The following is a 15,316-nucleotide window of genomic DNA, read 5'->3' as shown; positions in this document are numbered from 1 at the left end:
ATATAGAGACTCTTTCACCTAGATATCATCATATAGAGACTCTTTCACCTAGATATCATCATATAGAGACTCTTTCACCTAGATATAATCACATAGAGACTCTTTCACCTAGATATCGTCATATAGAGACTCTTTCACCTAGATATCATCATATAGAGACTCTTTCACCTAGATATCATCATATAGAGACTCTTTCACCTAGATATCGTCATATAGAGACTCTTTCACCTAGATATCGTCATATAGAGACTCTTTCACCTAGATATCATCACATAGAGACTCTTTCACCTAGATATCGTCATATAGAGAGTATTTCACCTAGATATCATCATATAGAGACTCTTTCACCTAGATATCATCATATAGAGACTCTTTCACCTAGATATAATCACATAGAGACTCTTTCACCTAGATATAATCATATAGAGACTCTTTCACCTAGATATCGTCATATAGAGACTCTTTCACCTAGATGTCGTCATACAGAGAGTATTTCACCTAGATATCATCATATAGACTCTTTCACCTAGATATAATCATATAGAGACTCTTTCACCTAGATATCGTCATATAGAAACTCTTTCACCTAGATATCGTCATATAGAGAGTATTTCACCTAGATATCGTCATATAGAGACTCTTTCACCTAGATATCATCATATAGAGACTCTTTCACCTAGATATAATCATATAGAGACTCTTTCACCTAGATATCATCATATAGAGACTCTTTCACCTAGATATCGTCATATAGAGACTCTTTCACCTAGATATCATCATATAGAGACTCTTTCACCTAGATATAATCATATAGAGACTCTTTCACCTAGATATCGTCATATAGAGACTCTTTCACCTAGATATCGTCATATAGGGACTCTTTCACCTAGATATAATCATATAGAGACTCTTTCACCTAGATATCGTCATATAGAGACTCTTTCACCTAGATATAATCATATAGAGACTCTTTCACCAAGATATCGTCATATAGAGACTCTTTCACCTAGATATCGTCATATAGAGAGTATTTCACCTAGATATCATCATATAGAGACTCTTTCACCTAGATATCATCACACAGAAACTCTTTCACCTAGATATCGTCATATAGAGACTGTGTCTGTTCCCCGAATTAGGAAATACAAAAAATTTAAGGGTAAAAATTTAATTCAACAGATAAAAAACAAAAATGATAAAAAAAACAAATGATTAAGCTTGGGTTGCTGAATATTCGATCCCTTACTTCAAAAGCACTTATTGTTAATGATATGATTACAGATTATAACCTAGATGTGCTGTGTATGACAGAAACCTGGCTAAAACCAGACGATTACATTACTTTAAATGAGTCCACCCCCCATGATTACTGTTATAAACATGAACCTCGTCTAAAAGGCAAAGAGGGGGGTGTTGCTGTAATTTATAGTAATATTTTCAGAATTACTGAGAAGTCTAGTTTCAAATATAATTATTTTGAAGTGTTGGTGCTTAATGTAACAATATATAGTGTAAATGATAAGTCAAGTTTAAGATTTGTGATGGCTACTGTATACAGGCCACCAGGGCACCATACAGACTTTATCAAAGAATTTGCTGACTTTCTATTAGAGTTAGTACTGGCTGCAGATAAAGTCCTAATTGTTGGTTTATTTTAATATACATGTAGATAATGAAAAAGATGCATTGAGATTGGCATTTAAAGACATTCTTAACTCTATTGGAGTTAGACAACACGTGTCAGGACCTACTCATTGTCGTAATCATACTCTAGATCTAATATTATCACATGGAATAGATGTTGATGCTGTTGAAATTCTGCAGCAGAGCAACGACATCTCAGATCATTATCTAGTCTCATGTAAACTTCATTTAGCCAAGGCTGCAAAGCCAACTCCGTGTTACAAATATTTTAGACCTATCACTTCTGCCACTAAAGATTGCTTTATCAATAATCTTCCTAATCAGTTTCATCATCTCAACATCCCAGATAGCTTAGAAGAATTCGATATTGCGACAGAAACTTTTAACTCTCTCTTTTCCAGCACTTTAGACACAGTTGCTCCTTTGCGCTTAAAGAAGATTAAAGAAAATAGTCCAACGCTGTGGTACAATGAGCACACACACACACACACACACACACACACACACACACACACACACACACACACACACACACACACACACACACACACACACACACACACACACACACACACACACACACACACACACACACACACACACACACACACACACACAGGCCCTTAAGAGAGCAGCCAGAATAATGGAGAGCAACTGGAAGAAAACAAAACTAGAGGTATTTCGGATTGCATGGAAGGAGAGCTCTATTGCATACAGAGAGGCTTTAAAAGCTGCTAGATCTGCTTATTTTTCAAGCCTATTAGAAGAAAATAAACAAAACCCTAGGTATTTATTGAAACAGTGGCTTAACTAACGAAAAATAAAGTTTCAACCCCAGACGTTTGCAAGCAGCTCAGCAGTAATTACTTTATAACCTTCTTCACTTATAAGATAGATAATATCAGGGAGAAAATTATAACTATGGAACCGTCTACTACAGTACCGCATCAGACAGTGCAGTGTAGTCAAAGTGACGAAAAACTGTATTCATTCATTGCTATAGGAGAGGAAGAATTTTCTAAACTCATTAAATCATCTAAATCGAGAACATGTATGTTAGACCCTATATCGACTAAACTACTGAAAGAGATGCTTCCAGAAGTCATAGATCCTCTTCTTAACATCATTAATTCATCTTTGTCACTAGGATACGTACCAAAAACTTTTATGCTGGCTATTATTAAACCACTTGTTAAAAAAACGCAACTTGATTATACAATCTCTGTTACTGTAATTTCCTACTATCACTGTACAGCTGCTTTGAAACAATCTATATTGTTAAAAGCTCTATATAAATGAAGGAGACTTGACTGACTTGTAAGTTAGAAAAGCTGCTTGTATTTTTAAGGTGTAAATTGTTTGGCCGGTGGAGAAAGTCCTTCTCCATCTTCTCTGGTCTAACGGGAACAAAATTATTTGTGTTTGCAATAATTGAAGCTGTATTATATTTTTTTGTATATATTGTATTGCTTTCACCTGATTTTATATAATTTTATTGATTTGTTAAATACAAACAGAATAACTTTTATCACTGTATTATTTTTAAAACGGTATCTCTTCAAAAATGCATACTGTCTACTCAAGTGGACATCTGAAAATATCTTTGAAAAATACGTGTAAAAAATTATAAAAGTTAAATTTTTGTTTTTAATGAGCAATAAAAACACAGGGAAAAAATCCTGACTGAGGTTGTCATAATTCATGCATGAAAGGGTTAATTTGTGGAATAATTTATAATAATAAATGCAAGTATTTATTGAACATTGATGTATTTTATCTTTATACATCGCAATGTATATGGTGTAACACTCAATAGCTCAGTAGAGAGCTTTGTTGACTATAAATGTTCACGGGAATCAAGAACTCTCACACTACATCTGGGCTCAAACTTTCATGGAAAAATGTTCGATGATTATAATGGGAGCATTCGATTATTACTGTGTTCCTTGCTTGAGTTTTGTTTTCATGCTGCGCATCACAAGTCATTTGCAAACCAGACAAATCAATTCTACGTCAGACAGAGATATTTTTCTTCTCTGAACAATTCTGAACTGTCTAATGCGTTTTCCTTTTGATGGACAGGAGGATAATCAATGTTGATTATCGGCTATCATTAAGCAGTTAGCACTGTCTAATAGTGTAGATTATTACTGTTACTAGCAGATATTGATGTATGATACACTGGTACATCGCTAATAAGGACCAATTATTTCCACAGACACAAGGGAGAAAATAAAGCAGAGTACATTTAGATTTAATGTGATCACTCGTTCATATCTTTCGTGTCGTTGCTCTCCTGAACACTTCTCTCCCTGTCGACTGTCAAACAGTGTCATGAAGAATCCGGTCTCCTCTGAACTGAAGTAATGCATCACGTGTACTTCTACACGCTAAAATTACATCCGAGCAATGAGACTCCCCATGTGCAAGGGCTACTTCTTCTTAATCACACTAGACATTCTAAGGTACAAATATAAAGCATTTTCAAAGTACATATTCAAAATTGAGGCACATTTCAAACCTTGAAATCTTATCAGGTAAAATCAAGCATTTTCCAAACTCTATATGAACCTTGCCAGCCTATGAGAAACAGAAAACAACAGCAACAACACAAACCTTACCTGGATACTGTCTGAAGAAACCTTTGGCGCTACCAAAGTACTGCCATATGAGAGAAGGGTCTCTATTAAAGTTGTCCACAAACACCGTATTGAGAGCCTCTGACCAGTATACCCCATTCATTATGGCTGAGTCTGCAACACAAGTCGGAAATTCATTGGTTTGTACATTTTTAACAGTGAATACAGTATTATGAAATCTCAAAAAATTGTGGCATTCTGATATCTGGAAAGCTGCTGTCCAGTCTTGAGGGACATTGTAAAAATGTATTATAAAAAGGTGATTATTAACTTTAACAATTAATAATTTAACAATTAATAATTTAACTTTATAGAACTGATCTGGGATTAGATAAATATCCATATACCTGTAGACCACATAGTATCCCATAAACCATATAAACACTGGTTCATGGGTTCACTGAGATCGCCCCCTAGTGGCAAACCATTGCAATTTCAAAACTTTATATAATAAACCCTTGTTTACTGGAATCACGTGACTTTGGCGGTTTGATACACACTCTGAATCACTCATTCAAAACAAATGATTTACAAAGGCAGCAGTGTTTCGAAAGCACCAATCACTTCAGGTTACACTGTTGTGCCAGTAGGTGGCGCTCTTCATTAGTGACTTTCATTCAACCAATTCACTCAAAAATGCTGATTCATTCTGTAACGAAACAAGGTGTTGGAATTATTTGAACTCTGAACCCCACCTTCATGGTTAAATCAATGCTAAAGCTGACTCTGCACTTCATGGAAGTCAGTGCATTGGCCAGTTTATTTATTAAGTTTTGGAAATCTATACAAAAGAAAACATTCTTTGATCACTGTCTTCTGAAGTAAGCAATCAGATTGCTTCCTCTCAATTGCTAAAAAATGTCTAAGTCATTGAATCTACACAAATCCTATTACATCATTTTCATATTTAAAAAAGCAAAATAAAACAGAAAAACTAGCAGTTTCCATCCTTAACTTTGATTTATTGTACCAACTCCTATCCCATGGCCTCATGGGTAACTGACCCGATCTGCAAACACCTCAAATTATACACCAGTATGATAAGATTACCATTGTGGAATTAGGTAAGGCAAAGAGACCATAATAACACTAACACAACACTAATGTGATGTACTAGCTCAATTTTAACCAAATAATCTTCAGTACAGCAGCTTTAAAGTGCAGTACAAATAAAACAAAAACATCAATGCAAATACTCTCACTCAAATTATTAATATTCCCTAGCTGAGCAGTCCATTGATAAAAGTGCTTCATTTTTATACAATTAAGCAAGCGTCTTACCCAAGAGTGTATTTTGCATATGAAAGATGAGAGAGGGATAGCTCTCAGCAGAATCTTCAATAAAGTGGTGCTTTATCCACACAATAAAGAAAATAATCCTTCAGTGTAAATGCAATGCATTCTGGGTTCCATTGGGGACTCCTTATGCTCGTTATATCTTCCTTTTTCTGAAGTTACATTTACAGTGATTATAATGAATATAATGAATGGTCTAAAAGGGTTGTCCCAGTTTTGTAGTCTCGGACTCGGTCTCGGTCTCGGACTCGGACTCGGTCTCGGTCTCGGACTCGGTCTCGGACTCGGTCTCGGACTCGGTCTCGGACTCGGTCTCGAAATCGGTCTCGGACTCGGTCTCGGACTCGGTCTCGGACTCGGACTCGGTCTCGGACTCGGAATCGGTCTCGGACTCGATCTCGGATTCGGACTCGGTCTCGGTCTCGGTCTCGGTCTCGGTCTCGGACTCGGACTCGGACTCGGTCTCGGACTCGGACTCGGTCTCGGACTCAGACTCGGACTCGGTCTCGGTCTCGGACTCGGTCTCGGTCTCGGTCTCGGACTCGGTCTCGGACTCGGACTCGGTCTCGGACTCGGAATCGGTCTCGGACTCGATCTCGGATTCGGTCTCGGTCTCGGTCTCGGTCTCGGTCTCGATCTCGGACTCGGACTCGGTCTCGGACTCGGACTCGGTCTCGGACTCGGGGGGCTTTTACACTGGGCTCGTTTGCTGCGGTCCGAGCCCGGGCGCGATTGTTCCCGGCGCCCCCCGCAGCGTTGGTCTGGTTTCACACTCAACTTGATTCTATCGAACTCTGGTGCATTTGCGTGCATCTTACGTCATTGCAAACGTGCACGGCGCATGATAGAAAACACGACGTGGGTCAATATATTGTGTTTTTTTATTAATTTGGTGCTATTATTTATAGCTGAGTAAACAACGCAGGTTAACTGTGTGTGTGTTTCTCATAATCTGTCTTTCCGCTGCTTGCAAATGGACTCTTTTGAGGAGACAGTGGATTTCCATTAATTTGTTGCCCTGATTGCACGCACTATGCGTGAATACACTGCAGACTCACTCTTGCTCGTATCCAGGGTAAATCTTCATCCCTTACGTGTGTTTTATTTAACTAAATACATCATAATCGGCTAAAACGCATGCGCAGGATCCTTTACTTCCTGAACAAGTGCGCATCCGAGTCCGTGTTGTTTTCACATACACGCGAATCGCAGCACAGTTCAGGAGCAACCGAACTCAGACCACCTCCTCCAGGCACTCTCGAGTTCGATACCCCAGTGCGCACCTGGGTCCCATGACAGCGTTCACATTAGCGATTTTTCATGCGAACTGTGCCCCGTTCCGAACTAAACTGTCAGTGTGAAAGTCCCCTCGGACTCGGACTCGGACTCGATCTCGGACTCGGACTCGTTCTCGTTCTCGGACTCGGACTCGGACTCGATCTCGATCTCGGACTCGGACTCGGACTCGTTCTCGGGCTCGGTCTTGTTCTTGGTCTCGAAATCGGTCTCGGACTCGGACTCGGTCTCAGACTCGGACTCGGTCTCGGTCTTGGACTCGGTCTCGGTCTTGGACTCGGACTCGGTCTCGGTCTCGGGCTCGGTCTCGGACTCGATCTCGGACTCGGTCTCGGACTCGGTCTCGGACTCGGACTCGGTCTCGGTCTCGGACTCGGACTCGGTCTCGGACTCGGTCTCGGACTCGGTCTCGGTCTCGGACTCGGACTCGGTCTCGGTCTCGGTCTCGGACTCGGTCTCGGACTCGGACTCGGTCTCGGTCTCGGTCTCGGAATCGGACTCGGTCTCGGACTCGGTCTCGGACTCGGTCTCGGACTCGGTCTCGGTCTCGGTCTCGGACTCGGACTCGGACTCGGTCTCGGACTCGGTCTCGGACTCGAACTCGGTCTCGGACTCGGTCTCGGACTCGGTCTCGTTCTAGGACTCGGTCTCGGTCTCGGACTCGGTCTCGGTCTCGGTCTCGATCTCGGACTCGGACTCGGTCTCGGACTCGGACTCGGACTCGGTCTCGGTTTCGGTCTCGATCTCAGACTCGGTCTCGGACTCGGACTCGGACTCGGTAAAACACACCTTGGCTTTGCATGTATTTATAAGTTCCTTCTATGTCAGACTGCCCAAAAATTATGTCACTAAATTTTTTTTCATTTCGGTTTCACAAATAAAACAATCAACTCCAAGGACGACTACACGATATGCTTACAAAATCTTATCACATTTTTAATTGTATTTGAATAAAGGTTGAATATGTTAATTTTTCAAGGTCGGACATCACTTTTAGCCACTGCAGTATATCTAATTTTGTTTCGTAAAATTTTTTTTTAAGTAGTAGTTATTTATTGTTGGATTTTTACAAGTGAAATTATGAATGTCGCTAATAGCATTACAGCTGTTCCTGGTACTTTGCATATTTACACTCATTTGCCTCTTCAATGATTTGCAAAAATAATTTGCATACAAAATGAATGGAAGTCAGGAGAATGACTACAATTTATACATCCATTTCTTAGTGAGATCCGTAATATTTTATATTGTTAATACTACAAATGTGTATCTTGAATTAAGTCTAATAATGCTGTGTAATTACATCTAGTGAATTGGGAAAGTGACGTTATTAAGCCCACCACAATCTTTTGCATATTTTTTGTTGCTTTTTCTTTTAGAATACTGCTTGCACTTAATTTATCAATCTCTTACCTTTTAAATTCTTATCAATTCTCAAACAGTTTTGTCTTTGTAAAATAGTGTATTTAGAGGGCTTTAAACTGTAGCAACACATTATGTTGGCTGTATTTATTTAGTTATTTATTAAACAAACTTGTCATCTCCGTCTTCCTCGGATCGTTCCAGTATTGTTATATGAAATATCAGCAGTATTTGAACATTGTATGGCCAATCAAATTAGGGGCCTGGAACTGACTACTAAATAAATGTGTATATAAACCTAGAGTGTCTAAACCATTATGTTGTTGTCCGTCATCTTGGAGTGAGTGATGTGTCTAGAGTGCGATGCTGATCATACCTTTGTTGTACATGTTCGTGGGCACCTGGACCACACTGAGGCTGAGGTTCACAGACAGGTTATTGAAATGTTCATTGGGCTGCAGGATGAATTCTCCACCCAGCTCCACGCTCTTGCCCTCGTCATCCACCTCGTTGATCAACACTGCATTAAAGTACTCATACTGTCAGGAGAGAGAGAGAACGATGGGACATGGGTGAGGTCATCATAAACTGGTGATTGGTGATCCAGGCAGATGCAGAAATATGGCTTTTCGACTGTACGCGAGTCGTGACACTCGCACACCCCTGCACTACAGTCCGCTTACAGTGACTGCAACACTCTCTGCAGGAGGAAGATCAATGTCTTTGTTTGGCTCCTAAACTCAGGAATAGCCATTCCAGCATTGCTCTGTATCCGACACACTGGCAAATTAATTCTAGAGTAAAAACTCACTTTTATAGTCAAGCCTTCACCTAATTCATCACCTAAACACATGAGGTTAGGTCTACCAGAAACATAAACACTCACATAATATAAATCATAATTGTTATGTGAATGCCACACTCTAAAAAGTCTTGCGTTATTTTTTCTACTCAATTCCTGGGTTGAGCCTTTTGGGTACATTTTTTGGGTTCTTTTTATTTTTTTGTGTTTGGGTAGTTTTGCGTTACCCAGATCCTGGGTAAGACGCACCAACCCGGTGTTTGGGTGGTTTTTGTGTTATCCAGATCCTGGGTAAGACGTAACAACCCAGTGTTTGGGTAGTTTTTATGTTATCCAGATCCTGGGTAAGACATAAAAACCCAGTGTTTGCGTAGTTTTTGTGTTATCCAGATCCTGGGTAAGACATAACAACCCAGTGTTTGCGTAGTTTTTGTGCTATCCAGATCCTGGGTAAGACATAACAACCCAGTGTTTGGGTAGTTATTGTGCTATCCAGATCCTGGGTAAGACATAACAACCCAGTGTTTGCGTAGTTTTTGTGTTATCCAGATCCTGGGTAAGACATAACAACCCAGTGTTTGGGTAGTTTTTGTGTTATCCAGATCCTGGGTAAGACATAACAACCCAGTGTTTGGGTAGTTTTTGTGTTATCCAGCTCCTGGGACTGTCTCAGGCGAAGCCTTCTAGTGGTAAGACTGATCTGAGGACAGTCATTATGGCTAGGAAGGCTTCGTCTAAGAAGTCCTGACGCCACTGGTGTCAGGATGCTGAGGGTGGTCCCCACCGTGAGAGGGAGGTGTTCACCGCTTCAGACGGTGCCCGTTCTCTCACGGTGCCCTCAGGGGTCCCTTCTGCCAACCCCGCCTTCGTGTCGGGGCACAGACGGGCCCAGCGAGCGCTTTCCCGAGGGACGCTCACCCCCTCTGAGGAGGGGTTTAGAGCAGTCAGACCAGTCGTCCCCTGCCGGTGCGCCATTACAGGGCGCTGTGTCTGCTGCTCAAAATATTCCAGAGGCCAGCCTCGAGAGGCTGGTAAACTTAGTAGATTTTCTGGCAGAGTGGAAAAGTCTTCCAAAAATATCTCAGTGGGTTCTGCATTCGATAGAAAGGGGTTATGCCATTCAGTTCAGATCTCCTCCTCCTTGATTCAACTGGGTCCTGCCCACCGTGGTAGGCCCCGAGCAGGTAATGGAACAAGAGGTGGAAACGCTCCTTCAAAAGAAGGCTACAGAACGGGTTCCTCCTCCCAGCGAGGAGTCAGGTTATTACAGCCGATATTTCATCGTTCCAAAGAAGGATGGGGGGTTGCGTCCAATTTTAGATCTGCGCCTATTAAATCATGCTGTAGCCAAGCTCAAATTCAAGATGCTTACGCTAAAGCAAATCGTGTCACAAATAAGGTCCGAGGACTGGTTTGCCACGATAGATCTGAAGGACGCATACTTCCACATCTCCATCCTTCCGCAACACAGGAAGTTCCTGAGGTTCGCTTTCGGGGGCGAAGCGTACCAATATCGTGTTCTTCCGTTTGGCCTAGCTTTATCTACCCGCACGTTCACGAAGTGCATGGACGCAGCGCTATTCCCGCTGCGGCTCCAGGGCGTTCGTATACTGAACTACATAGACGATTGGTTGATTCTCGCTCAATCGCAGCAGCAAGCGGCTCGGCATCGAGATGTCGTCCTCGCACACATCAAAAAATTGGGGTTGAGGCTGAATGCCAAAAAGAGTGTTCTGTCTCCATCACAGATAACATCTTTTCTGGGGGTACTATGGGATTCTGTGGCAATGCGGGCTCGTCTGTCGCCTGCCCGCATCGCTTCGATTCTCTTAGCTGTAAAAAGAGTAAAGCTAGGCCAGTTGCTCACTGTAAAGCAGTTCCAGAGACTGCTGGGTCTGATGGCAGCAGCGTCCAGTGTTATACCCTGCGGCCTGCTGTACATGAGACCATTACAGTGGTGGCTCAGGACCAAGGGGTTCTCCCCGAGGGGAAACCCCCTCCGCGGGATCAAAGTTACATGGAGTTGTCTCCGTGCTCTGGTCATGTGGAGGGATCCTTGGTTTCTGTCCCAGGGACCTGTGTTGCGAGCTCTTTGTCATCGTGTAACGCTAACGACAGATGCTTCCCTCACAGGCTGGGGGTCGATCATGAGTGGTCGCCCAGCCCAGGGTCTGTGGCAGGACCATCGTCGATTTTGGCATATAAATTGTCTAGAGATGTTGGCAGTGTTTCAGGCTCTGAAGCACTTCCTGCCAGACCTGAGAGGTCATCATGTTCTTGTCCGGTCCGACAACACATCGGTGGTCTCTTACATAAACCATCAAGGGGGTCTGCGCTCTCGCCCGTTATACAATCTGGCTCGCCGGATCCTTCTATGGTCCCAGGGGAAGCTTCTCTCATTGAGGGCGATTTATCTCCCGGGGTATTTAAATCGGGGAGCGGACATCCTGTCGAGGCAGGGGCCGAGGCCCGGGGAATGGAGACTCCACCCCGAGGTGGTGGAGCTCCTTTGGATGCAGTATGGTCGTGCCGAGGTAGACCTATTTGCGTCCAGGGAGACATCACACTGTCCACTGTGGTTTTCTGTCAGTCATCCAGCCACGCTGGGGTTGGACGCTATGGTGCAGGCGTGGCCGAGGTCACGCCTGTACTTCTTTCCCCCGATTGCTCTGCTCCCAGGAGTTCTGGAGAGGGTTCGCCGGGACGGGGTCAGTCTATTATTGGTAGCCCCGTTTTGGCCGGCCCGAATATGGTTCACGGACCTAGTGTCTCTTCTAGACGGCTCTCCTCTGGAGATTCCGATCAGGAGGGACCTTCTCTCTCAGGCGAGCGGGTTGATACTTCACCCCCGCCCAGAGTTGTGGAAGCTATGGGCTTGGCCTCTGAGGGGGCCCAGCTCGTAGGGGCTGGTCTCTCAACCGAGGTTGTTGAGACCATCCTTCATTCCAGAGCTCCTTCCACGAGGAGGTTATATGCCTTGAAGTGGAGGCTCTTCACTTCTTGGTGTGGAGAACACCTGTCTGACCCAGTTAACTGCCCAGTGGGTGCAGTGCTGGAGTTCCTGCAGGAGCGTTTCTCCTCAGGGCTATCCCCCTCCACACTAAAGGTGTATGTGGCGGCACTTGCTGCTTACCATGTCCCTTTCAGTGGAGTCTCTCTGGGGAGACACCCATTTATAACTCGCTTTCTTCTTGGTACTTTGAGGCTGAGGCCTGTAGTCCGCACGAGGGTGCCAGCATGGGACTTAGCTATCGCCCTAGAAGGTCTTTCCCTAGCTCCCTTTGAGCCTATTGAAGAAGTTGCTGATAAGTTTATTACTTTGAAGACTATTTTTCTCCTTGCCATTTCTTCTCTTAAGAGAATCGGAGATATTCAGGCTCTCTCGGTTGCTCCTTCGTGTTTGGAGTTTTCACCTGGGATGGTGAAGGCTTTTCTCCACCCCAGGCCAGGTTATGTCCCTAAGGCTCCTACCAATGTGGCCAGACCTATAGTTCTGCAGGCCTTCTGTCCTCCTCCTTTTACATCATCTGATCAGGAAAAACTTAATCTGCTCTGCCCTGTTCGGGCTTTAGATGCTTACGTCCACAGAGCTGCCCTGTGGAGAAAATCAGAACAGCTGTTCGTTTGTTTTGGACCACCTAAGAAGGGGTCCCCAGTGTCTAAGCAGAGGATGAGCAAGTGGGTGGTTGAGGCCATCTCACTTGCCTATGAGTCGGTTGGTCAGCCTTCACCTTTGGCTGTCCGAGCTCACTCTACCAGGAGTATGGCGGCTTCCAAAGCCTTATTGTCAGGAGTCTCCCTCCAGGACGTTTGTGATGAGGCAGGCTGGTCCTCACCGCATACTTTCGTCAGGTTTTATGACCTAGACCTCAGCTCCACCCCTGGGGCGCAGGTGCTTTCGGCTGAATTTAATCTTTGATTCACACAGTCGGTCAATTGCTCTTATGGCGACGTGGGTATTAGCGTTCCCGCAGCGTTTCACGCAGCTCGACGTTCCTGAAAGGGAACGTCCCGGGTTACGTATGTAACCCTAGTTCCCTGAAGGAACGAGACGCTGCGTGTCGTTGCCATACTCCCGGCATTCCCTTGATCGACTTGCTTCAGACTTTTTCCAGAAGCTGTCGCCATTGTGTTCAGGGGTGTGCTTTATAGTTTATGTTATCCAGCTCCTGTGTAAGACATAACAACCCAGTGTTTGGATAGTTTTTTGCTATCCAGATCCTGGCTAAGACATAACAACCCAGTGTTTGGGTAGTTTTTGTGTTATCCAGCTCCTGGGTAAGACATAACAACCCAGTGTTTGCGTAGTTTTTGTGTTATCCAGATCCTGGGTAAGACGTAACAACCCGGTGTTTGGGTAGTTTTTGTGTTATCCAGATCCTGGGTCAGATATAATAACCCAGTGAAAATGCCTGCATAACATTTTATGATTTTTTTCAAAAAGATACAGAATATAAATACTTAAGATGTCAAAATATGTTGTCAGAACTGTACAGTGATTGTTTATGGACAGGTTATGGAGTTAGTCAAATTTCTGCGGTCTGAAGTTATAAACACGACACAAGCTCGCGAGATCCAGCGCCGGTACAATGGAAACCGCACAGCAGAGACTGGGCCATTACACTGCAATTACTCATAAATGTACATTTTTACTTCTTATATTTCTTAAACAAGCTTAAATGTATGCTTTATGTATTCAAAACTAATATGCTATAAAATATGCTATTCTGTAAAATATGATAAAAAATAAAGGAATTACCGTACAAACCAGTGGTTGTGTGGAGTTTCTTTTTTTTTTTTTTTTTAGTTTAGAGGATTTTAGTTAATCTGTAAACATGAATTCAAGTATGAAGTAAAAAAAAAAATTAAAAGCTAGTACTATAGAAAAAAGGAATCAACCCAGTATGCTGGGTTAAATTAACAACCCAATTTGTTCTGTCCTATATTTACCCAGCCCTTGGGTTGTTTTTAACCCAGTGTTTTTTTAGAGTGCTTCATGCTCATATGAGTCTGTTAGTTTGAGGCCGTTGGGAACATCCCGAGGATGAGCCAGAGAAGAACAGACTGACAGATCCAGCTGTGGCCCGGCCAGATGTTACACACACAAACACACACACACTGATAGAGAGGGACTTCACACAATCATTCCAGGAATCTGCAATGGACGTTGTTTAGGAGGAGTTTCTGCTTTTTACACACATCAGCGCCGTCAGGGATTCTCAGGGATCTCCACAAGAGACGCTCCACACGCTCTGGGTTTATGATTCACATACAAAAATGCATCAATATGTATCGTGGAAAGTGACAATATGTGTGGTGTATGATTCACCCAAAATAAAAGTTACTTTGTGAGAAAAAATTCAAGATTTTAGTGTTTTAGTGTCAGAACTACAAAAACTACTATATATAATGTTGAATATAATGTATAATAATGCAATAGGGGAATATTTGTGGGTCCTGATAATGTCTGATGTTACCAGTGAAAGTGTCCTACATTATTTTAAATATATCTAGTCAGTGACAGAGTTCAAGCATATTCATCTGAAATAATTCTGTATTTTCAGTTTCAGAATCATGAATATTGTTATTCTGGTGTCTCTATTGTCCTTTGCGTTGGGTTTCAGCACCAAGTCCATGACTTTTCATTTACACACACAATGTATAACCAAATTTAACATTTTAATCAACAGTTCATTTTTGACAACCTTTTTGACGTATCGCAATAATATCGTATCGAGTTCAGTATCGTGATGCGTATCGAATCGTGACATGAGGGAATCGTGACACCACTAATTTCAAGTGATCAGGGCAAAGAGTAACAATACACCAATGAACAAGATTTCAAAATAAAAGTAGAAAACACAACTCTGAAGGCTTTAATACGCTAGACCAGGTGAGAGACATGAAAATAACTGCAGTGAATCCTGAAATCCTCCCAAAAGGGACTAGATTTGCAGATACGGGACGGCCAACATTGGGGGATTTGGGGACAGAATGTGCTCTCGGGTTACAGACAGAAGAGACGCCAGCGCTATCAGAACAGCAGCATGTGCAATCTCTCAAACAGCACTGGAGAAAGTGCTTTAAACACACACACACACACACACACACAAACACACACACAAACACACACACACACACACACACATCGCTATGCACCCAAAAGCAAGTTAAAATGCCACATTATGATAAACATTGCTGACTATATTTGAACACAGATATACCTTTGCTCTGGCACACACACACACACACACACACACACACACACACACACACC

The 15,316-nt window shown here is 42.8% G+C and overlaps 1 protein-coding gene across 2 annotated transcripts in view; it reads right to left on the bottom strand.

Moving 5' to 3' along the window:
* The window catches only part of cacna2d3a (calcium channel, voltage-dependent, alpha 2/delta subunit 3a), a 230,712-nt gene that overhangs the window by 149,493 nt on the left and 65,903 nt on the right, over positions 1 to 15,316 (bottom strand). For both annotated transcript variants that reach the window (XM_077217632.1, XM_077217633.1), the window contains exons 5-6: positions 8,614 to 8,776; positions 4,266 to 4,397 (exon numbers count right to left, since the gene is read on the bottom strand). In XM_077217632.1, the coding sequence (XP_077073747.1) occupies positions 4,266 to 4,397; positions 8,614 to 8,776 (295 nt within the window). The remainder of the gene's footprint in view (positions 1 to 4,265; positions 4,398 to 8,613; positions 8,777 to 15,316) is intronic.

Source organism: Siphateles boraxobius, unplaced genomic scaffold (genome assembly GCF_051911475.1).
Source record: "Siphateles boraxobius isolate OS27281-9 unplaced genomic scaffold, OSU_SipBor_1 75, whole genome shotgun sequence".
NCBI classification, from domain to species: domain Eukaryota; kingdom Metazoa; phylum Chordata; class Actinopteri; order Cypriniformes; family Leuciscidae; genus Siphateles; species Siphateles boraxobius.
The sequence above is the reverse complement of the archived record's forward strand: the minus strand, read 5'-3'. Positions and strand labels throughout refer to the sequence as shown.